This window comes from Sipha flava, unplaced genomic scaffold (genome assembly GCF_003268045.1).
Source record: "Sipha flava isolate LNK unplaced genomic scaffold, YSA_version1 0_pilon_pilon, whole genome shotgun sequence".
NCBI lineage: Eukaryota > Metazoa > Arthropoda > Insecta > Hemiptera > Aphididae > Sipha > Sipha flava.
In genome coordinates this window covers 4011864-4038861 of record NW_020271713.1, presented here as the reverse complement: position 1 = coordinate 4038861, position 26998 = coordinate 4011864, and the positions used below count along the sequence as shown (strand labels likewise).

Below are 26998 nucleotides of genomic sequence, written 5' to 3'. Positions count from 1 at the left end.
ATCCAGACCACATGGAAATCTTACCTCTTGCTAAATAGATATTATGTTATCATTTAAAACGTAATTCCAATAAATTTTTTAACAGATTTTAGAATTTTTTCAATTCAACTCCATAGGTTATAACAATTATATTGTCCTAATTGTATGATGTACACTAAATATGTACGCCATCCCTCTTTAGTGAAAATCCGGATTTCCTGTGTCATCATCCACAGTTTATTTAATTTTCATACATTTTCTCAAACCTATTTATATAAATTTATTACGAAATTTCTAATTCGGCCAAAATTGTCAAACAAATTCATATAAATAAACAATCTTTGATAGATTCCTCTAAAATTATAATTGATAATTTAAGTTTTTATATTAAAAACATCCCATTGATCTTCCACATTATTTTTGTTATAACATGAATACTTATATTGAACGAATTTTGAAATGTATCAAACAAATTCATTCAAGTTATTGTATTTCCATAAACATATTTGGAATACGATATGAACGCAAATGTAAGAAAACAAAAAAACATTCGTTTTATGTTACTCAAAATATTTCAAAATATCTTTTTATCATTTAAATTTCTTTATTTTCAGAATATATGATAAAAACCAAAAACATTATTATACGGAAAGACACAAAATTAATTTTGAAATAGATTACCTGTATCCTGATCAACGCCGTATGGGAGGGTGCGAAAGCATTTGCCCCCACCCTATGACTCGTATTTTTTTTCATATAATACATTGATTTATTTAAAAAATGTAATGTATAAATAACAAAGAATATAAATATTAGTCTATCATTATAATATGTTATCATTATAACAGGATCATAAGCTGTAGTTAATGAACTGTAAATTATTTTTAAGTTTGTATTGAAGAAAAATTAGTTTCACCCCCCCCCCCATGGCCACAACCCGGGGCGGATCCAGAGTCGGGACTGTGGGTCAAGCCATTTCAAGAGGCCATTTATTAGGGATAAAACTGAATTAGAAATGAATACCTTGTAAAAAAAAAAAAAACACAATATGGTCATAAAAGTGTATAAGTATATTTATATTACATTTTAGAATTAGTGATACCACCGATAATGACATATTTACGATTAATAAATATAATCTAATTTTATCAGCGCAACAAACGTACGGAATAATATATGATTTACTTAATTTTCTACTAAAATTATATAATTTAAAATATAAATTATGAATTGAAAATTTTATATTTTGAATATACATGGCACTCATTTTTCAAGTAACTCCGATGGGCCAACTGTCCAAGAGTCCAAATCAAGATCTAAGAAGAGAAAAAAAATTTCCAAGAGGTAAATTTTGTCAACAAATATTAACTGTGAGTCAGCTGACCCCCTCAACCCCCCCCCCCTAGATCTCCCCTTGGCCTCAACTCAAATACGCCCTTGATCCCAATTTTTATTAACCTGCTGCAATCAAATATAAGTTCTAGAACTCTCGAACCCCAGTCTTACTAATAACCAGTTATTTTTAAATTTTAAAATATTAAAAAAATGATCTATTTTTTATTAATAAAATATTTAAAAATATTCAAAGTGTCATAATATTTTTTGGGATATAATATATTGAGTATATAATGTATAAAATATAACTTGTTTAAATATTTAGGTTTATATTTCAATTATTTCAACATTTGTCAGAATTCTAACTTTTATCCTGTTAATTAACAAGTTACCTACGTCTAAGTTATAATCGGTTATTGTACCAAATTTCGGAAAACAAATGTTTAATGTAATTTTATTGTTCTACAAATTAAAAATGTATTTTATTTTTCCGAAATAAAAACGAATTGTATGGGTTTTATGATATTACCAGTTAACATATATATATATGTATAGAGAAACCAACCACTATTGGTTAATTATTCATTGAATTATAACATTAATAAAAAATAATTAAATTTTATTTTATTGTCATTACTCATAAACAAAAATATTACATAACAAAAAAATATAAATTATTAGCTTTTTTTAGTAAATGTTTAAGTAAGTATTGTAAAAAAATTATTAAAATATGTGATATTGTAAAAAATTTAATATTTATTATAATAGAAACAGATTAACTAAATTAATTAAAATTTTTCCTTATTAAGTATATAGTAAACACTGCTGTTTAACTATAGCTAAAATAACTTCTAATATTAAGATAGTAACAAGTGTACAGTGATATCAATTTTAATACAATATATTATATTAAATTATTTGTATTTAAATATATGTAAGGAATAAAATATATAATTATTATTTAATTAACATGTTCAACCTTTTTATTACACCGAATAAAATGATAAAATGTCTGTGCATATGTTTGATGCAAAAACCAGTTACGTCCAGACGTAACTGGTTCTTGTACCGAGAGATAAAAATACGTGAGGTACGTCCGGACGTGTTTGGTTGTTGCACCTAACAAAAACATATATATATTTTTGTCATTTATTTCCCTTGACATTAATTGGATATAGCAATTATTATTATTGAAAACCGACAGAGAATTTTTCTTTTAACATTTGTGTGTTAAAAAAAGAATTTTGGAAAAATTGGACGTAACTGGTTATTGATCCGGTACCTTCAAATAAAGATTAACATTTTTCCTTCCTACAACACTCATATCACTATATTCAAATTTTATCAACGTTTTAACCTTTTAGTAAACAGTCAATAAAAATTTTGTTATTTTTTAATTTGTGTAAACCAATATTCAATTTTCAAAAAAAGATAACTACCATTTTCCCATATTATTTAATTAATTGTTTAAATTTATTTCCAGAATATATGATAAAATCTAGACATTATTATACAAAAAGACACATAATTAATTTTGGATTTAGATTACCTGTATCCCGATTTTTATTTAACCTGTTACAATTAAATATAAGTATAAGTTCTAGAACTCTCGAAGATTAGTCTTACTAAGTAACTAATAAATTGTTTCAACAACAATTTTCACTAGTGGTAAATGCAACGTGACGGCGATGGACGAATGTAAATATTTTTGTTTTCAACACTTTATGTGTTATGAACTGTCAAGTAGAGACCTGTTGCGAGTTCATATTTTGCATTCATCCGATGATGAAATTTAAAATTGCCATGTCTTCACCTGCACTGGTCCGTGTTGTACATATTATGGTTCACGTATTGGCACCTCTCGGTTGGGTACGTTACACAGACTAATCGTACGTATACACAGCGTTAATACAAAACACAATATTATTATAAATTACTTCACTATGATCTGATCATAACATCCATTTTATTGATATACTAGCTCTGAAATATAAAAAATAAAGTGAAATTTCCTTGGATTAGAATTATTTTTTATTTATTTAATTATTTATATATAAATAGAACATTTAACTAGTCTGAACCCAATTACTTACATTAATATATAGCATGCAAAATCATATTAAAACAATAGGTAAAATAATGTAATTAATATTAAACAATATGAAATATATTTAAACATAGATACATCAATTACTATGTGAAACTAGATCAATAAAAGTATGATTTTTAAAATAAATAAAATTATGCTTCGATAAACTTTTTTGGTTCACTGGAAAGAGCAACATTTCCAGTACATTATATTGTACTTGTACTATGTACTTGTGCATAATATATTACAATATATTTTATATATTATATATTTTATTACATTTTCAAGTTTTAAGTATACATATTAAAATGTTTATCAACTTTTAACTACCAAAAATAGGCAGATTTCTTGATATTTATCAACATTTAAAATTCTAACGCTTATTTTTAAAATTAAGACTGCAGATTTTTGAAATTTTTTTACACAATTAAAATAATAAAAAAATTAGTTAAAATTAAAAATTATTAAATCATTAATACTCGTGTAAACTGAAGTTTAAAGTACAAACAAGAGCGAGCTGAGCATAAAATATCATACAATCTGGACACCACACTTGGTTCCAATCATGAAAAAAAACCGAGATATTATTAATTTTACAAAACAAGCAAAATTGTTCGATCTCATATGAAAAAAATTTAAAAAAAATGTAACCTAATTATATACATTATATTTGTATTTAATCATATAAACTCATATCCTGTTTGTAACTAATGGCCTTTATTGTTGAAACTTATTATTTTTTTGAAATCAATAAAGAATAAATTAATAAATATACACTAATTTGAAGCTTAATACTAATATAATTATTTTTAAATTAAGAATTAAACCAACACAATCAGGACCTAATTATACTTTTGTAAACTTCTTTATGAAATATAAAATTAATCCTCAAAACTGTTATTATCCTAGTCACTTTAAGACAGTTTTTAATGAAATTAATTTTAATATTATGTAAGTTAGGACAAATTTTAATTGTTATATAAGTATATTCAATTGTTATTTACAACTGTCACTGTTAAAATAATTCCACTGTAATTTTATTTTTTAGTTTGTTAAATTAATAATACGTACATCATTTTAATTATGTACAGCCAACAATATTAAATATTAATAAAAAAAATATATATATAAATATAAAATATGTATTTATATATAAATTTTATATTGATTAATATTTTACGACAAAAACAATCAAACTCTATTCCACGCAGCTAAGGCTAGATAGTGACCAACTTATACAAAGATATATTTATCTCTTATTCATATCTTAGGTGAAAATAAATTAATATTATTATTATTATTATTATTATTAATATTATTATAGACTCTAAAAGGTTATTAAGTAACAAAGCAATCATAAAATTATTTGACATTATTTTGTATTAAAATTAAACCATATTGCTGGAAATAATTTAATACAATTAATTATAAACCACTCACGAATTTATAATTCACTATTATTTAAAATTTAAAATTAAAACGACAGACTAATAATACGACGTTATACTGCAGATATATGTATCGTACAATACCTTTTTGACTATTGGTGGCAAACTTAAAAAATAGTTGGTTGAGATTTTGACTAGTTGATGAAATTAATAAACTTTCAAAAAATGTATATCATATAAAATAAGCATCGAGCACTACTTGGCATTACTGACAGATATGTTGATTTTGGTTTTCACTTCAAACGTTAATGTGGCATCTTTGTGTTACTCGTATAGTCAGTCTCGAAACGTTTTTCTGTTAAATTATTTACGTGTCCACCATTATAGACATTTTTACCATTATATTTTGTTTTTTTTTTTATACATATTTTTAAAGGACAAAATGTTAAATATAAAACTTTATTTATTTACTACGTCACGATTCCGCGTACGACAAAAACAATAGAAAAATTACCAGCGGTAAGAAAAATATATATATCTACCTGTATATTAATATACCGCGGTGTTTAAAAGTATTACAAACATTTTGAACAATTTCTGGAACTGAAAACTTTTTACGATATTCGAGTGTTTAGGCGTTTCTTATCCCCGTCACACCTTCTCATTGTTCGTGTTACGCGTTCGGCGGTACATTCTTTCTTTTTATATTAAACACGTATAACTCTAAACTTTCGTAAACTTTAAGTTTTGAATTATTCCTTGATTTCGTGTCCCGGAAACATGTCGCACACAAAACGTAAATAAATAAATTTTTCGTAACCAATAATCACCTATACTGATTGAGTTTTTAATTGTAATATACTTCATACTTAAATAATAATAATAATGACTATTTAGTTAATTTTCAATTTAGTATATTTTCGTTTGGGTTCGTTTTCGTTGCTCAGAGAATAAAAATATTAAAAAATTCATAGTGATGGATAAAGATTTATATTATAACTTATATTTAATAAATCAATAGCATATTTACTGAAGTTGTCTGTCTAATGTTTATGTAAATATGAATCAATTGTTTCTTATTTAAAAATAGCCGTTACGGGACGCCTGGCAGATGTGAAACATCAACAATTTTATTTTTGTAATAATTTTTACAAATAAAAAGCGTCCATTTAGATCATTGAGGCAATAAAGTATTTATTAGTAAAAACAAAACAATTAATTTATTTAATAATAATAAATAATTAAATAATTAATTAAGAATAATAAAATAAATAATAAAATTATTTAATAATAATTAATTAATGTACTTGGCTTATGAGTTAATATTCTGGGGAGACTTAAAATTATTTAACATAAACTTCATACAACAACGAACAAGAAAAACCCTTTTATTGAAAAACTAATTATATTACAGTATTACATATTTAGTTAACCACTAATTAATAAAAAGTCTATTATTTGGTCTTTTTGCATTTTTAAAATAATTACAAATATAATAAATATCAGGTAGAAGATAGTATGCTTGTAGTAAAGGCTGCATCCGAATTGCGGTTGGAGACGATTTTTGAGATAAGGACATATAACAGTTGCGGTCACGTGAATTGTAGGTAATATCCTAGTTACAGTCATATACCTATTACTTATCTGTAAAGTTTATAAATAAAATAAATAAAATTGTGGCGTACATATAACTTTTATATGGGGGGGGGAGGGGATCAATTGCAATATATCAATATATATTGAATGTATCAAAATAATAATTTACAAGAAATCCTTGAAATATTTTTTGTTTCCTTATAATTTCCTTACATTAAGAATACTATTTTATACAATTTTTAAAAGATCTATGGGGGGGGATCTAAACCCCACATCGCCCCTTGTATACGCCCCTGAAATAGTAGTATAATCATGAACTAGATTATCACCAATCAATGGTACGACAAAAGGTTAGTTACAGTGTTAAACGTAAAGCAATGGAGCAGTTGAGCAAGCGTCCCTCCAAAAGTTTTTATTCTGAGATGTCAAGTACAGCACTCAGTGTACTGGGGTCAAATGGCATTACATTGATAAGAAAAAATATACACACTGCAAGAATAAATGTTCACCCGAAGTTACCGCGTGACTTTTCACTATTACTACTGTGATTTCAAACCTACACAATAAAAATATTGTAGACAGTCCTAAGTCTGTTTATAAAATGGAAAGGAAAATGTTGAAACTTTTTTGTAAATAAAATAGCATGGTATATACCATATAAACTAGATATATATTTTGAGTGACCGCAACTAGTATGTAACCTTTTTGTTGGGTGACCGCAACTAGTACGTAATTTTTGATTTTGACCGCAACTAGTATACACCGGTAGTAAACGTAGTGTTATAATTATTAAACAATAAAAATACATTCAATTATGAAAACGACTGAGAACGGCGCGCGGTACGGCAATTATTGCCGTGAACTCGTTCCAATATTTTCGTTAAATTTTCACTGTCAATCATATTTTAATAGAAAATAATATTTATATATGTGTATACATTTATATACTATATACGCATATTATATATTATTACGATACATATATATATATATATATATATATATATTAGTTTAAAAAAACATATCATACATTTACGTAACAACTTAGGTGTATATATTATATGGGTACGCCGACATTGAGCGCTTAGAGAGGAAATCGCCTAACTTCGGCGAATCGAGCCGACGAATCACGAGTGGAGCGTCACCACGCCTCATTCGGTCTCACAACCGTACCGCGCCGTTAGATGTTTCACATAAAAAATAATTTGTTTTCAAGTAAAACACAGGTAGATATGTGTACTGTAGTAAAAAACATTGTATACACTACGGGGTATACGCTTTAGGATCGAGTGGGAGAGAATCGCACAGTCGATTGCGCATGGCGACGCGTCGCCACACCGTACACACGACTGCATATAGACTATATATATATATATATGTATATATATTAGGGTGCACGTTATTTTTGAAGTCTTAAAATTCGAGAAGTGCCGCCTGGGAATATTTTTCTATGGGTCTAAAAATAAGATCTACAAAATTTGAGTTTTATATAATATGATTAACAGGGCGCGCTCTAAGCTCAAATTTTTAGAGAAAATGTAAACATTTCTAGTTTTTTAGATATTATTGCACGAGTTTTGGTTTTATCTAAAAAGTTATAGGAAGCTTTTTTTGTAGGATTTGTTATTTACTAAAATTAGTGGTTCTTATACATCTTTCGTACAGTCAATATTTTTTTGTAAAAACTAAAAAAAACTATGTGATAGTAACATTTTGTGAAAAATGCCCGTTTTTATGTTTTTTGAAATTATCTCTCTAAATATCAAAGATACAAAAAAATCATAGATTACTAAAATTGATCCAATTTATTTTTACTAAAATAATTCGCCACGCCAGAAATCGGTTTTACGTGCGGCTATAGATGTTTCACATCAGAATTGTAAATCCGTATTAAACTCAAGTTCAGCAAGTTCTGTGCATTCCGTTACAGTTTCTATTTCCTGTTATAATTATTTCAATACACCGAATTTCCTTACAAACCGTTGAGTTACAAAACGTTTAATTTTACAGTTAAGTTTACAAATACATATCTTTAGAGTCTAGGTGGTCGGTTTTCTTGTGTTTCAGTAGAATATCTTATAGTAGTCTATCTGTTAACTTAATTAACCAGAGAAAATCGTTTTCGGCCGTTCTATCAGTATAATATTAGAAAACTGCAAAACAATGGGCGTTTATTAGATCACGTATTTATATATATGATAATCGAATTTAATTACGAAATCCCTCGTGCTCATTAGTTATTATTCCCAGAGAACGTTTCACTAAGTCGTCGTCTAAACTCATCAAACAATCCCCTTTAAATGTTGCTATTTAGTTATTTTACGTGCATATTGGTCGTATAAAACCGTATATTACAACGGCTTAGTTGACACGTAGAAGAATAAACCACACACTTTGTATAATTTTTGTTTATCCATATTACAATATTATAACGTCGATGAATACATAAACAGTGAAACTTATTTCATCATATTTTGATTTTGTGAATAATTTAGACACACGTGCATTGTACTTTTGTAACATGATATTAACAATTTTTATCCTCCATTTTCTCATTGTTTAAACTATTATTTTAAAAAATCACTAAAACTATATATTAATGTTAAGTCTAGTGAGAATGGAGGAGGATACGTAATAAATAAAATACTACACAATGCTTGGTAATTATGAAATTATTTTAATTAAAATTAATAAACTTTTGCCCTGGAAATTTTAATTATGTTTAAAAAACAACAACACCTTTAGACGATAAATTTATATAAAACTAAATTCTACTAAAAAACTAAATTAATACAAGCATTTCAGTCCATTACCCTCCGTATGATAACGTCTGCACCTTGGTTTGTATCCAACTCTTCATTACACATTGACTTAAAAATCGAGTTAGTTAACCAATTAGCCATCAAACATCACAGATCTTTTTATTCCGAACAACCTTCCCATACTGACCCTTTCATATCTCATCTACTCAATTCCATCATATTATAACTGTCACATACATAGGCTCAAAAAAAAAATATTGCAGAGGTTTGTTAATCTAAAATAATTTCGCGTTGGGTTCCATCATTGGTTTGACCTCCCTCTTAATCCAATTTACTTATTGTGCTGTCAAACACAGATTGTAAATATCTAATAAAAATAAAAAAAGGTTTGCTCAATAAAAAAAAAAAAAAAAAATGCATCCCCTTGCTATGCCCTTTGCAACCACGCAGTGCACCAAACTTAATACACAATTTCGAAAAAACATACCGTTCCCACGACCGGTTTTCGTTAACTTGTAACGCATATACAGTCGATGCCAAATAGTACTACTAGAATAATATACATGTTGACTCTTGCGCTAATCGTAAAACACGGCACACGTCTGGTCTTTTTTAAAATATATTTATGCTTTTAGATATTCATTATGGATCAACTTAAACAGGATTATTCGATTTATTATAAGCAATTCAATTGAAACCGCTGTATGCTTATCGAACAATTTTTATCGATGACCGTTGCGCGTAATCCACGCCTTGTTTCGGCGAAAATGGGAGAAATGGCCTCGGGTATGCACGAGAGCGGTATATTCTGTTTTGAAACGGAGTATAGTTACGGCACTAATAATTAGTTGGATAATTTTAAGTATCGAACAGTGGTGCAACTAGACGTACGTGAAGTTAGCCTCCCCCCACCTTGTCCAATCAGTTTCAAACAAAAAGCAAATAATTGTAAATTAATTGTAAATGATTGTAAATGTATTTTTGGAATTTGTAAATCCCCAGGAAACTCAGAAAATCAAAACCAAATCATTATAATTATTATTATTATTATTATTATTGCTATGGGTAAGATTACATCATTTATATAGTTAGCACAATTGTTTTAATATATAGTTTAATATTAGTAACGAGTCGAACTTGTGTTATTATTTAACATTAATAGATATAGTATATAATATGATTACAATAATACATTAATTGGTATTTCTATTTTTTTTTACATAATCATTTAAAGCTTCTTCTAAACGGTTGATTTTTACTAAAGCTTGGTGATTCAATACAATTGTCCGAAGTTTAGTGTTTTATTTGTTTTTATTTTTATGTGATGTACTAATGCATTTAGTATAATCAATGATGGAAAATGTTTAAATATTTCTATTATAATACTCGTATATTTGACATTGCATTCAGAATTTATTCTTTAAGTTCCTAATAATGTAGTATTCTCAGAAAACAGATTTTAAAATGTTGAAAGGACCTTGACATTAAATGGCTTGAAGGACATATACAAATAAATATAATATACTAATATATTTTATTATATATATATATATGTAAATAGGATAATACAATTTAAAATTGTTTTTAAATCGACATTTGATAAAAATTAAATAAAAACTAATATTTATTGTTAATAATGATAACAGTAAAATATTATGTAATAATAAAATCGTTAAGGCAGTATCTCATTAATTTGACGCTTATTAAATAATAATTCTTTGTTTATTCACTATATAGTGTGCTGAAATTTCTATCGGACATTGTAATAATATTTTGTAACATAACGTTGGTTTAAGTATAGTGCTCAAACGGCCAGTACAAATTATAGTCAATACTCAGTATTTATTTTGCTTTCAACAGTAGTGAGCTAAAATAAATAAGTAAAAAAAGACGTGTATGGCAATTATACTTGCCCTTTCTATTAAAAAAAAAAAAAAAAAAGAATAGACAAACGTAAACAATGGAAAAAATAATGGGTTGCTACACAAAAATTGTACAATCGTTTAAATATTTTAAATGAAATAAAATTCATAAATATATTTGTTATCTATAAATATATATTCAATAATATTCGTTGCATCGAATACTTCACAATTCAGGTAATTATTTGTATACAGAAATAAAATTACGCGTAATATCCCAATCTCGAAATTCGTGGTTTGTATTATGACTTTCATCATCCATCACTGTAGTAATATTAAATACTATGAATGCCGAAGAATTGTCTTATCCACCACATACTATCAATATTATCATCAATAAACAAATACTGACTAAAATAAAATAAATAACTATAAAATAAATACTTTTATAGTATAAAAATAAAACTATTGATCGTTTAAATTATATAGAATTAAGTATAGTATAGAGTCTATTCTAAGGATTTCTGTCTACAGCGTAATTATTTTACAAACCCCTATACATATTGTTGCAGTATACAATTTAATTTTGTATATTTGTATGCAATAACTACATATTATGTATATGGTATACCTATATATCAGTTGAAGTGATATTTATTATGAGTTTTATTTTATACTTATATTTAAATTAACTTGCATAATAAATATATTTAGACATAACACTTTCAATATAGGTATTGAATAAGCATTTAGGATTTATTTAACTCTTTATTAGTTGAAAAATTAAAATTCAATAAAAAAAAAAATTATTATTATACATTTATACAAAACAATTATTTTTCTGTGTATTGGTATTTACTAAAACTTTAGTTTTAGAAAATGGTTTTTTCTCTTTTTCTTGATCTTTTATGTTATTAGCTACTTCAAATATGCCTATAAACCATGATTGTTTTTTTTTGTTTCATTGGTATCTTTTACCCGCCTTTCAGTTTTATTCAGCCAGAATTGTTGATTTAATATTTAATTGCTGATCAAATATGTATAAATAGGTTTTCAACAGCACAAAAAAACATTTTAAACAGCTCAAAATTAATTCTCAATAACGCAAATAGCGTTCAACAACGCCTTAGAATAGATCCTAGTATAGTAAATATTATTTATTTTTTTTTTATATTAGAACTAACAGAGACAGACTATAATAACTAATTATGAAGATTATAATTATATATTTATTAAAAACAAAAAACTCATATACAAATTTTTAATCACGACATTGCAAGACAGATAGGCAGAAAGATAAAGATGCTTTGGGCTCAAATGAATTGAAAAAAGATAAATATGAGCAAACGAGTTATATCTTTATTATTTAAATCTAAATTATATTTGCGCATACGAGTCGTACCTATATTTAATTAATATTATAACTAAATATCCGAATGAATAAATATGAGGTAGCTGTATAACCAGAGCCGTCCTAAAGATTTTTTAGGGCCTGAGGCAAATAAATTCGGAGGCCCCTCAATCATCATAATATACGAGTATGATAAAAGAATACACGCAAAGTTCACAAAATGTTGATAAATATAGTTTTCCAAACTTTAACCAATCAATGTCATTTAAAAGCATTAATACAATGAATTTCATTGTTAATAACTTTTCAACAATGTCTTAACAGTTGCCACATTTAATACAAATTTAAATTATTCCTAAATAATTTATAAACAACCGGCTGCATCCGAATTGGGTCCGAAAATAATACTAGTTTTAAATTTTGTACGAATTGGGTCCGTGGGAATAAAATGTTTTGTCTGAATTGGGTCCGGGCGTATCAAATGATGCGTTTGAATTGGGTCCATGGTACTCGTATTTATACAATTATATAAAATAATTATATTATATAATTATTATAAAGTACGAATATGGATTAAGGACGTACTTTCTAGCAATAAAATGATATCTCATCGTAGTAATATACAGTACGAAAATAATATTTTAGATTAGGTATTTTCTGCCGTTGAAATAATAATCAACCAAATGACGAACGATTACAAATATTCACGGAATATTTATTAAACAATTATTTACATTCTGACGCTAAGTTCCCTTCAAGATTATGGTCTGAATTTAAGCCTAGTACAATAATAACTACAAACGCATGTGAATCCTTTCACTCACACTTCAATTCTATGTTTTATTCTGCTCACCCAAGTATATATCAATTTATACACGTTTTAAAAAATATTCAAATAGATGTTTATATTAAAATGAGAAGTCCAGAAGGAAAAAGAAGAAACTGTATAATATCTAAGGAAGAATTCGTAAAAGAAAAAATGACAGAAAAAATAATAAAAAAAATTAATTGATACGAATTCGTAAAAACTATGTCTTATAAATTTCAACCCTTAAATTAAAATATTATTAATCATTAAAAATCAGATGGACGACGAACGATTGTAAATCAGGAAAAAATTAGAAACAAAACATTTTTAACCATACCTGTAGTAACTATAGATGTTATTATAGACAGTCCTAAGTCTGTAAAAATGGGAAGGAAAATGTTTTTTATGCGACCCAACTCGTACAGTAGACTGGTTTACACGGGACCCAACTAGTACAGTAGACTAGTTTACTCGGGACCCAACTCGTACAGTAGGCTATTTTACACAGGACCCAATCAGTGAACAATCTGAATCATGGGACCCAACTAGTATGCGCCGAAACAACCACAGAAAATAAGAACTTGGATGTTGTCGCATCGATACTTGTGATAGCGAATTTTTTCGTATATTTGAATAAAATTATGTAATTTTTCACACTTCGGCAATGACCATTATAAATTACAGTCATAACTATTAAGAAATTAGTATAATAGAAAATGTAACCTAGTGTAACCTAGTTCTTAAATATATATTTAAGTTAACTTTATTTAATTAAATGTATTTATATTTCATAAAGAAAAATAGCTTAGAAATAATAATCTCTAATGTAGCGTTTCTCAACCAGGGGTCGCAACCCCCAAGGGGGTCACGAACACCTTGACTCGGGGTCGCGCAGGTCAAAAATAATAAAACGCTGATTTACAAAATGTACCTTTTTATTTAAATATTTAAGACTTTAAATAATTAGTGTGATCTTTGAATTTGTTTTACATTTAAAAGTTGCTTAATTTATTGTTCAACATCTGAAACATATAAAAGTAAGTTATTTTCTAGTGATAAAAAACGATTTCTGTACTTAGTTTTTATTGCCACCTAAGGTTTCATACTTTCTTAAGATAGAACTTGAAAGCAAACAACACATTGCGGCTTATTGTCAAGTGAAATAAACCCATACTTCAAATACTCATTGTTATATGGCCTGAATTTTTTTTCCGTTGGTTCACGGAGCATTACGTTTTGTTATATATTTCTCCATAATCATTAATTCAAATTACACAAAACTAAAAAGACGCACTAAAAACCAACTTAATAAACGCAATATCACATGAGTTTAACAACACGAGTGACATGCAACTGTCATCGATAAATTAATCGTTTCATAACACACAAAAATAATATTAAAAATAACAATAATAAGCAGTCGATTATTTGTAGGTAGATATCTCATCAATAAAACGGGCACTACTCTACTAATGGAAATTCCTAACGACCCGGTACATAACTTTCAAACTTGATAAGCTTAAGTTACTAGATATGGTATTTATAAATTGGTATTTAAAATGTTATATTTCGTTTGGTTAATGATAGGATATTTTTATTATTTAAATTTTTACCTAACCTAGATGGAGGGGGGGTCGTAAAGAGATTGACTATATATTATACCTATTTTGGGGGTCGCGACACTAAAAAAGTTGAGAAACGTTGCTCTAATGAGTAACGCCAATTATTTCTAATCAATTTGAACTTTAAGGGGTACCCTTTAAATTTTCCTAGACTGGGGTCTGGGGCAAAAAGTCCCATTGCCCCCCCTCCTCGGTGCCGATCCTGTGTATAACTATAATCAATAATTAATAACAATGTAAAATTGATAATATTATAAAATTAAGTTTATTTACATATATATTTGATATCAATATATTATTCATTCTAAAAAAAAAAAAAAAAAAAATAAGTGAATTAGCAAATTAACCAACTAATATTAACATATTAAAGAATTACGTGAATAATTCGAAATAATGTTTTTTTTTAAATTAAAAATTATTTGAGCATTGTAACTGGTATTGTTTAATTTAATGTTTAATTTAAAGATAAAATTTTTCAAACTAATAACCTCAACCTGTTTTATTATTAAACAATTTATAAAAATATATTTCTTTGGTCTTTTACGAGAGTTAAAACCCTAGAGTACCTTCTGTGTATGCGATGCATTGAGTAACAAACATTGTGTTTTCGACAACTATTCATAATTTTATTATTTACCATTAATCACACAGCTATGCTCTAGGCGCCGAAGGGAGAAATTTACCTACCCGCACCGGACGCTTCTATCACCTATAACTGATTACAAACTGATTACAACTAATTCAATGATAACTGGTTATCAAACGTTTAGAAACATATCGACGAATATGATCGGAAGCATCAACTGAATTTAAAGTGTAATGATCCTCTAAACCTGATGGATTCATAGCGATTTGAAGCAGTCGACAATGTTTATTGTGTTATGTAGATTAATCAGTCGATCAGCTGACCATCCAAGATTTGCGTTCATGTCGAGCTTTTGCAGAGACAACGCGATTGTCATTATAAAGCCTCAGTGCGCCGCTACCATTCATCCAAAAATACAAGTTGGTTCTGACGTTCTATTAGAAACAGAAAATTTCCACTTCAGCGAGAATGACATCAGTTTCATTATCCCGTCCATTTGCTCTTGGATGTTCTAGACCGAATTTTTGACATTGAAGCTCAGTTCTGATGCATCAAGATTTACGAACACTTGTTTGTATTTTTTTTTTCATATTACTAAAGTATTTATAATCCTATGGTAATACTAATTCTTAAAACAGAAATAGCAAAAAATAATGCAGGTCTACATTAATGCAGGTCATTTAAAATTAAATATCTACTAGACTACCTTCCATAATATAAACACCGGATAACATATTTTATTTATAGTAGGTAAATACTTTTTTGAAAAAAATATTTAGGCCCCAAATTCAAATTTGCATACCAGCCCCATAGTGTGTAGTTACGGCATTGCATGTCAGCAGCTACACTGGGTGTAAAATGTTTTGGGAGATCTCCATTTTTTCCACATAAAATGTTCTCAACTTTACTAACATTTGGCAACCTTATTTTTTGTATAATAATTTTTAATAATTATTATTTATAATAATTTTTTGACATAATTGAGACACTTTAGTTTTTATTATGTTACCCTTTTCACCAAGTATATTGGTTAGCTTGTAGATAATAGTTTATACAATCTCCAACGATGACACCAAACTCAAATATCCTAAAATATGAAAAAAAGACTTTTTTCTACAAACACACAATTGTATGAATTTTCCACATTTTCGACTCTCATAAGACTGCATAGACCCAGTAACGATATGTAAAAACATAATAAATCCGGTCTTTAATTATAACATGTAAAACTTATTGTGTACAGATTATAGGTAATAACGTTTTACCGTTACATTTAAAAGATTTTTGTAACTTATTTAATATAATGTTATATCTAATAATCAAAAAATGTCTAGGGTTCAAGATGTTGTTTGGGTAAAGAAAACAAAATTCCATCTTTTTGGTACAGAAAAGTCCTCAAAAATATCAAAGGTAAATAATTGTATTCAACAATTAAAATTTGATTATAAATTCCTATGAATTGTATGATTAAATTAATTTATGTATATTTATACATTTATTCTATTTGTCTGTTTAACGTTGTTTATTTCTTACTATCTTTTAACTATTAATGTTATAATTTTCGTATTTTATCATACAACTTGGCAAAAATACATAAAAAATACACAATCACCAAATATGTTAACTTGTTTAAGTTATTTAACTTGTTTTACATTAATTAGAGGGAAATTTCTGAAAGAGTGAACTACTTTTACTCTCCAAAATATCTAATTAAATATTTTCTTTAATAATATTAATGACCTATAGTATTTGAAATGTAAAAATGAAAATTAGTAAATACAAAATAATATTTTATGTTTATTTTAACATTTTGTTTAGTTTAAACTGATTATTTATTTTAGTAGCTTTATACTGATAATTTTTTTTTTTTTTAGATATCAAATATGGATTGAATATATTGTGATGAAAATAATTTGCAAACCACATATCTACTGATATTCAAAAATCAAACTTCAAAATATGTTTGTACTGAAGTTCTTTTTCAATTTTCACAAAAATTCTCAAGGGAACAAATCTATTTTTGCTAAAGTGACATTTTTTAAAACTTTAATTATAACAAGCTAATAAGTATCTTATTATTTCAAATGACTGTTAAATACTTTTCTTACTATCATAACTTCCTTGAAATTAAAAGTTCTGTTTGTAAAAATTAATATTTATTTATATATAATTTCATATAGTTTCTCATGAAACATTAAATCTAATATAATATAGATAATTAAACATTTTATTTTGAACAAAGTTTGCTGTTTTAATAAAAAATAAATAATTTTGTAGTTGATGAATATTTATAAGGATGAAGTTTGTAAAAAAATTTCATAAAATTGTATGCTTGTTATCTTTAGATTAATTTAAGAAGGGAAAATATTTTTTAACCTGTACAAATATTTTGTTGTATCAGGATTTTTAAAAATCAATCATTTCGTTATATTGAGATGTATTTAACATTGTTTTAATAGATTTTCTGTAGGGGACTTCTATGACTTTCGTTGTATCGATATTTGTTGTATAACTTACTGTAATATAATATGATACAAAATATGTGATTAATGTTTTAAGACAGCAAAACTTTATAAATGTAATCGATAATAGATGTATTGTAACAGTAAGACTAATGACAGTGAAAATGAATTACGTTTTTCATTTTAATGTTGTGATAGATTTTTATTGAATACATTTGTAATTTATATTTGTACATGTTTGAGGATTAATTATATAATTATAAATATTAATTATTATAACTAACTGTAATTAATAAAGAGTGTAATATAATAATTTTTTTACAATCATATTTATTATTTCATAAATGTAGTATAACTATTTTTTATAATAATATGACATGTTTATAGACTTACAATCATTGTTCATTTTTTTAATTGTATTCAAATTAAAAATGTAGTATCTTATTTGTATTAATATAACAGGCTGACCCCAGTGTATACTGTAAACTGTAGCTATGTATAAATAACCTAGGGTAAAAAGTGTATAATTTTCGTAATTTTAAATTTAATTGTAAAATATGAAAATTCCTTCATAGATGTTGTTCGAATATAATTCCTAAATAGTTTGTATTAATGATTCTATTTATGGAAGGGAATTTACATTGTATATTATCATTTAATTTTGCAACATGGGTTTTTAAGATGTTTTTATTGAGTTTGAAAAAGTTAAAACATATATAAATACAGTTTCATAATTGTTTAAAGTCAAGTTATTTTATTTTAAACTTGAAAACCAATTAATTATTTTTTTTAAAACGTTCTGCTATTTATTTTATTGAATACTACGTGTCGCCGTCCGCTATCAGTGCTGTATCATCTGATCCCGGTACTGTGCTGCATTTTAAGGACTAGATTATATTTTTTATTCCTTTTATTATATTTGTTTTTCTTGTATATAATGATTGTTTTAATACTGATGAAGCTTTATTTTCTTGAGTATTTTTATTAGTATTGTTATAACTATTTGTGTTTATATTAACAAAATATTAGCTATTTTATAAGTATGGGTTTCATTTGTCATAGAGTTTTATTTTTGTAAAGTTGTCTCTGTGTAGCTTTTTTTAATAGATTTCCATATCTGTTTCGAGTCATTAATACATTTTTTAATTTTATCACTGTACTAGTCAAATTTTGTTTCACTTGTAATGCTTTTTAAAAGGTTTCTATATTTTTCGAATTTATTTTTTAAGATTAGATCGTTTTTATATAATATTTTTTTTTTTCATAAATACATGGTTAATGGTCAATGTATGATTTTCCCACCTCCAAAACACGAGTTGGTGAATTTATGTATGAAATAAATCCATAATATGACATTAGCATTACATAGTTATTAGTTAGATCATCATTGTTCAATAAATTAATGTTTATAACACCACAGAAGATTATATTTTTATTATTGTTTTCATGAGTTAAATTGTGTGAAATTAATTCTGTAACTAATTTCAATACTGTTTATCAGATCTTAATACAAATAAATAGTTCTTATTGTAAAATTAATTTTTCTTCTAAATTAAAATATAAATTAATTATTATAATAAGTCAAAGCAATTTATCATAAAGAGTGTGAAACATTCATTAAATTCAAAATATTAAATCTAAATAAAAACATAAGTATAAAACTATATTATAACCATTTGGTTTCAAGCCTAGAGAAGTATTGAAAAAGTTCACCTAGTTCTTTTCCTTTTTTTTATTATTGTTAACACCACTTAAATATATTATATAAACTATTTATATATTGTATTTCTGTTATAAGTAATATGTACAATTTAATAATGATTATATTTATTTTAAATAATATATTAAAAATTCACACATATTATTTAAACTGCGCGTATAGAATATGCATAATCAAAAGTCAGAGATTCTACGTAATTTGTAGGAAAAACTCACGGCTTCAATTATAAATGTATAATTTAATATCGTTTTTTTATTACTGTATAAACTCTTGCCTCTTAAGTTTTTTAAATAGGTTCAACCACAGAATGTACAACTGTACACGTACTTTAGGTAGGAACAGTGTTAAGTATAAATTATTACTTACTAGTTTGGTATGAATTATACGTTTCTTTTTTGCTTATTATTCATTCGAAAAGTGAAACCGCAGCAACAGTCAATACTTAATATTTTATATTGTTATGGGAGAAATACCATATTTTATGTTATTGTTAAAACCTGTGGTTATCGTGATCGGTTCACAACGATTCCGTGCCGCACTATCGCACGGATAATCAACAATTATTAATCTTAATAAAATATCTCTTTTAGTCATTTCGCGTTTTTTTCTAGGGTATCATCAAAAATTTTATCATTAATTAGAATTTAAAAGTACTTTTTATGCAAACGCTAAAACGCAAAAAAAAAGAGAAACTATTTGTGACTAATTTGTATAACTCAATATTTGTTAAATATTAATATCAATGTATAACTTGAAACTTAGCTTACTCTACTATAGTTAACAAAAAAATCAATGGATGTTGTGGCCACCAAAAGTTTGGGGCCTGAGACAAAATAACCCCAATGCTCCCCCTCCTTCTCGACGATCCTGATTATTAATGCAAAATAAACCATAGTAATAAGTTTGAAGTAATATGTACCTATCGGTTTGCTTTTTAAAGATAAGTCTACATTGGTATGTGTAGGTGAGTAACAACAATTAATGCCTGTTTTAAATCCAAATTTTTACTTTCATAGGCAAAGAGATATAAATAAAATATCCAAGTACAATATTTAGATATAATACTGGATCTAATTCTTAGTAAGCACGAATCGTGTTTTTAAATAATTGATTATAAATTAATAAAATTGAATTTTTATTAACAAAAGAATTCATGGTATTTGAAAATATTTGAAATAATCACACAGTTACCATATAATTCAACTATATAATTAATTAATCAGTATATTTGTTATAATCAAATATACGCTCTCTTGATATGAAAAAAAAACTATCTAATAATAATACGTCGACGCTAACCTACTTTTACTCGTCTGCGATTATATAAATGTATGAGTATAATTGTTGGTATTAATTGAAATATATACAGTTTGTAATACGAATATTATTATACAATTAAGCTATTATAATGTTAACAACATTTTAAATGTGAATTCGTGAATTCAGTCGTTTTCTGTACTTACCAACGTATTTACAGTTCTTTCGTGTACTAACGACAGTGCCGGCGCTAAGGGAGGACAAATGGAACATTTGTCCCGGATCCCGCGCTTGTTAAAGGTCCCCCATGATTTTTAATTATCATCTTATTACCGTGAGACACATTGGCATTTTATATCAACAAATTATAAATCTATATTATGCTTATCACCAGTTATTTGGAAAATGATATCTAAATTTAGCCAAAATACAAAGTACAAAATAAATCGTTATCCATACGACGAAAGCGTAATATTTTGACGATACCCGTCGAGTAGGATTCCTACAATAAATAATAATATTTATTATCTCTATAGTTATTGTTTAAATTCGAAGAAAAATAGTATTTTTTTTAAAAAATCCTGAAAAAAAAAAAAACTAGAATTTCACCCCTCTGGGGACCCGTAATACCTATGTCCAGGGCCCTGAAATACCTAGCACCGACACTGACTAACGAAATAAAATGTTGTAAGTACACATTATTACTTTGCATCAAAATTAACTCAAATGCAAAAACGTGTACTTTTACACATTGTGCACTATAAAAAATCGACAATGAATATTAATTTCACTGGAGATCAGGATCTATTCAAAGGCATTGTTGAACGCTATTTACGTATTTGAGAATTGATTTTGAGCTGTTTAAAATTACTTTTTCTGCTGTTTAAAAACTATTTATATACATTCGATTATCAAATTCATCAAATCAAAAATTCTGGCTGAATAAAACTGAAAGGCGGGTGAAGGATACCAATGAAGGAAAAATAACAACTATGGTTTAAAGGCATATTTGAAGTAGCAAATAACACAAAAAAATGTTAACTTCTTCAAAAATCAAGCCTACATAATCCATTAAGATGTTTAAGTTTATATAAACCTTATATGTATCATATATAGTTATAAATAAACTAATACATTTCTATAATATATTATTTATCAATAAATATAGTTAGTCTTTTTAATCGATGCTCAAATGTAGAGGTATTTAACATAAATTATAAGTTTTATTTCTAATGATTATTGAATATATTTTCTAGTTTATTAACATAACTATCACTAACAGTGCTTGACTTGACAAAATTAAAGAAGGGGGACTCTATTTACTTTAAAAAAAAGGACGTCCCCAAAACTGGCTGAGCGTTATGATTATAGCGTAATAATAGTAGGGGGACGCTGAAATTTCTGAAAATTAGTTGGGGTACTCCGTCCCCCTGCGCCCCCCCCTCAAGTTGAACACTGACCACTAATGAAAACAAAATTCCCATATATAAAACTAAAAAAATAATATCAAATGCATTCCCGAATAGGTTTTTTGTATTAATATTTATTTTGCGGCAATAGTAGGTTAATCTGTTATCCCATGGTCGTGGGTTAAAATGGAATAAAAAATATATATAATTGATAATAATTTGCATAAAGACTAAATTAACTATTCAATATATGATTTAAATATGTGTTTTTGTATTTTGTTTTAAATAAAAATGTTTATGAACTAATTCAAATTTTTTATATTTTGTAAAAAATTCATTGATTGATTAAATTTTAATTTTTAAAATAATTTTTGTTCGATAGAAGAACCCGAAGGAACCACTGAAGAACTTTCAATATTCCATTAATATGGATAAGACACTGAAAACAATTATAAAAATAAAAATGATTAATTAAAGTAAAACTGATGTTTTAAAAATTACAGAGTTTATAATGTATTTTTGTTTATACTGCATTGTGATAGTAACTTACTATTATAATATATTATAATATCGTATAATCGTATATCGTATATTATAATTATTTTTATTTTTTATTATTAATTATTATTAATTAAATAAATTATTTAATTATATTGTTTATTTATTTTGACTACATCATAACGGTGCTATTGTATTAGGTACTAAATAATTTTGTATCTATACATCCATGTAAGAACATTCAACTATAATTAAATCATCAGCTCAACTTTACAACCAGATCCAAAAGTCTCTTCAAGTATAAAAAATTATTTTTAAATTGTTAAAACGATTATTTCTCGTAGAAAAAATTGTATTTTAAAACCGCTGCATGTAGATATGTCCAAAATATTTTGCTTTATTATTAATCTAACTATTGAAATGCGGCAAAATGTTTAACGTTCAAACTAAACCGTTCAAAAATGTATTCAAGAATCCAAAACAACATTTTGAACTACATCCACATTTTGATTAGAAAATAAAATTAATCATTGCCGCCGACGGTACAAAAAAATGTACTATACGCATAACAAACGCTATTAACGCGTTTCAAACTGGAACTTCTGAATATGTGGTAAAAGGAAAAATAAAGTTATTTGGTAATAAGTTGTAATACGTATCTCGACGAGCAGCTACGTAATACGACGATGTTTGCCGAACGGACGAAAAACTAATTTCATGCTCTGACGACCCGACAACAACCAAAACGGCCGATCGTCTTGTTTGGACGTAACACCGAGATGCAGTTAATCCAACATCTCACGTACGACATAAGAGCGAACAGACGACGATAATAATTTTTAATTTATTCAGTTTTTCGCAACGGGCTATAATATTGGATAACATGTATATATATTATATATCGTTATGTGGATAGGCGCAACGTATAATAATAGTATTATTAATATTGTTATATCCGTATCCGTGAGCATTGTCCGAGTCATTGCGAGGTCGGTCGTAACGTGTTATGTTATCTCGTCCGATGGATATCTTCTCCTCCTCCGGCTGCTCCTTTTACTCCTGCTCTGTTCCTTCTTTGAATCCTAGTGGTACAAGACCATCGTGACCAAGACTCGCGTATAAATAGTGCTGGCCTAACAGTAACGGTCATCAGTTGCCGTGGATCGAAGAACAACGCTGAGAACGCAGTGTACAACAACCGACGTCCAGTCCAACAGAATCCAACAGATACCCAAACGATGGCAGCTAAAGTGAGTATAAAATTTTAACAGTCGCGCATGAGCATTATGTTTTCGTCGAACATTAAAACTTTCCTAAATGCTATTGCATTTGCTATTGCACGCACGTGCACCGAATAAACATTCGTGTAAGTCTTACAACATCGGCACTGCTGAGAGCGATTCCGACGAAAATTCCGAAAACAAATCCAATCTCGCAACGTTAGATTTGAACAGATGCTTCGTTTTTCCGTAACAAACGCATCCGAAAAAGTAACGGTCGCGGTGGATTCGACTTAGTGTGCTCGGGTGTAGAAGTGGTGGTGATGGGCGATCAGGATACAACGCAATGCTTACCGTCTCGCTTCGCTCTTCGGATCGCTTTTCGCGTGTTCACCGTATAGACCGCGTGCATCCCATTGCGTGATCAATAACAACAATAACAGTTTAAACTAAGACGAATTATGTCGAACGCCAATGCGGATCCCGCCCTCGTCGCCGTTCCGCTTAAATACCGTAATCTCGACAACGCGCTGTGCTCTCTGTTCTTCTGTTTCAAGCGCTGTTATTTTAACGTAATGCACGTCGACTAAATTGACTCGATCAACTAATGCATGTAAATCTGAATCGATCCGTTTGGGATGAACATTTTTTTTTTTTTTTTTTTTTAAAAAACCGCAAATAACATCGACGTGTCTTCTCTGTGTTCCGTTGCATGATTCAGCTGTACTGCACCGTTCTCGTGGCCGTGTGCGCGATGTCCGCCGGTCTGGCGTTCCCGTACGGCAGCGATGTCGAAGCGCTGCAGCCGTCCTACGAGCAGCAGCAGCAGCAGCAGCAGCACTACGGAGGCGAACAACACGTGCAGGAGGAACAGCAACACGAGCCCCGGTCGTATCACTTCCAGTACGCGGTGCACGACGACGTCACCGGCGACGTGAAGAGCCAGAACGAGGTGAGCGACGGCCGCGGCACGGTCAGGGGCACGTACAGCCTGCTGGAGGCGGACGGTTCGACGCGCGTGGTCGAGTACACCGCGGACGACGAGCACGGGTACCGCGCCGAGGTGAAGAAGATCCAGCCGCTGCACAAGCACGTCGCCGCACCCGCCGCCCAGCCAGAGTACAAGTTCGACTATCCCGAGCACCAAAAGGACGCGGAACACGTTCACTACTACCCCGGCGAGACGTTCGCGGCCACGCACTAAGGGTGACCATACCACCATCATCTCATTACCGTGACCACCACGCCTCCCACGACCCACCCCGTTAACGGGTCCGGCGGTGAGCTCCACGGGCGCGCGTGTCGATATTGTTATTGTTATTGTTTTTTTTTTTTTTTTATACACTAGTTGTTATACCCATTTTTAAAATAATGTTTTGATAACGTGCCAATAAACCGTACTGTTACGAACTACACATTATGAGCAGATGATATTATTGCAGTCGTTATAATTTCGGTCACCGTGAAGTATGAATCACTCTTTGTGTATAAACTGCTACGCGTCGGTGCAGTTTTGGATAACAGTCGCTGGACGATTTTTACCATTGACGTACAGGTTACTGATCGCATTACGCTTTACATATCACTTCGAAGTAAGCGTTATTATGAACGAACATGATACTCCCTATTCAACTCGCTATGAATTAAATGCTCGAAAAACCGTTAATTAAATATAGGGATGCACTATGCATTAATTTGAGCATTGTACAATGCATGCACATCATTTCTTAAAAACGCATAATATCAATTAAAAAAAAAAATGCACCGAACAATGTAAATAAGTAATTCTACTCGAATAAGGAACATAAAATAAATTTTAAATATATTTTAATAATAAACAACGTATCTCGAGGATTTTTAGATTTTGTAAAGTGCTTATTCGATAGTGTTTAAAAATCAAATCAAAAACTAGAAGTAATATTTTTTATTTAGTTATTTGTTTTTATTAATGCACGAATAATTACAATTAATTTTGGCGTCATCGTTACAAAAAAATCGGTGGAGAACGATTGTGTGTTCTTATTTGGATTTACTGACCGTGGAGTCAGCACTACAAACAACGTGATTATAACTTTTATACAGAGTATACTAATACGAAAATTAAGATGATGCTGCTTAATTCCCGATATGTTTATTTTTTTTACTTTATAACTTTTGTTGTTCAAAGATGAGGCAAAGGCTTGAAATAAATGTATAGTTGTAAAATTTAAAACTATTAAAATTATTAGATAAGATAATTAGATAAAAATTTGCAATTTTAGACTCAAATATGCAATACAAGACTATACAATTTATGTATTACATATTGTAATATAAATACATACGAGTATATCAAAACCGATAGTAAAATATTTTCAAAGACCTACGAAATAGCAAAAGAAATAATAATTCAAGGACAAAGATTAATATAACCGATCTTTTAATTAAATATTATGGATTGCCGATTATAGGAATCTTATCTTTTTTCGTAATTAGGTATACCGAAGACTAGGTAAAAGTAACAATTATTAATAGGTATCAACGTATAAAATAATTAGATACCATGTTAATATCTTCAAAATTACGGGGAAATTGTACAAAATGTTTTATTTTTGTTACTTGACCAATTGCTTCAAGGTATACGATCATTCCATAATTTAATAAATAAGTTTCATCAATTATTTGTTTGGTAAAATACTATACATAACGAACAAATATGAATATATAAAGCAAATACCACGCGATTGAGGTCTATAATTTTTTTTTTTATACCAAATAATTTATTACAACTAATATTGATGTACAAAACAGTAGAATAGATGCTCAATTTTTTAGAGGTAAATAATTCTAAGAATCGAATTAATATTAAATAGTTATAATCAATATGTTGTTATTATAAATATATAATAAAATAAATAAATATTTATAAAAACATAATTAACCGGTAGTAAATAGAAATATGATCAAAACACGGGTTTCACCCGAATAAATGGAACGTTTAAAATGTTCTTAAAAAGTACAAAAGTGGTAGAATACATAGTGAAGTGATAAATGAACACGACTTTATTTCGTTTT

The 26998-nt window shown here is 28.0% G+C and overlaps 1 protein-coding gene and 1 long non-coding RNA gene across 2 annotated transcripts; both read left to right on the top strand.

The window, feature by feature from the left end:
- Positions 1-15537: 15537 nt before the first annotated feature.
- On the top strand, positions 15538-17493 carry LOC112687456. Its single transcript, XR_003148983.1, has 3 exons — positions 15538-15948; positions 16713-16788; positions 17253-17493. It is a non-coding gene; the product is annotated as an uncharacterized LOC112687456 (long non-coding RNA).
- A 6367-nt stretch (positions 17494-23860) lies between these two features.
- On the top strand, positions 23861-25364 carry LOC112693062 (larval cuticle protein A2B-like). The gene is made up of 2 exons (XM_025567982.1): positions 23861-23974; positions 24666-25364. The coding sequence occupies exons 1-2, from the start codon at positions 23963-23965 to the stop codon at positions 25146-25148; spliced, it is 495 nt and encodes a 164-aa protein (XP_025423767.1). The 5' UTR covers positions 23861-23962; the 3' UTR covers positions 25149-25364.
- The last annotated feature ends 1634 nt before the right edge of the window (positions 25365-26998 follow it).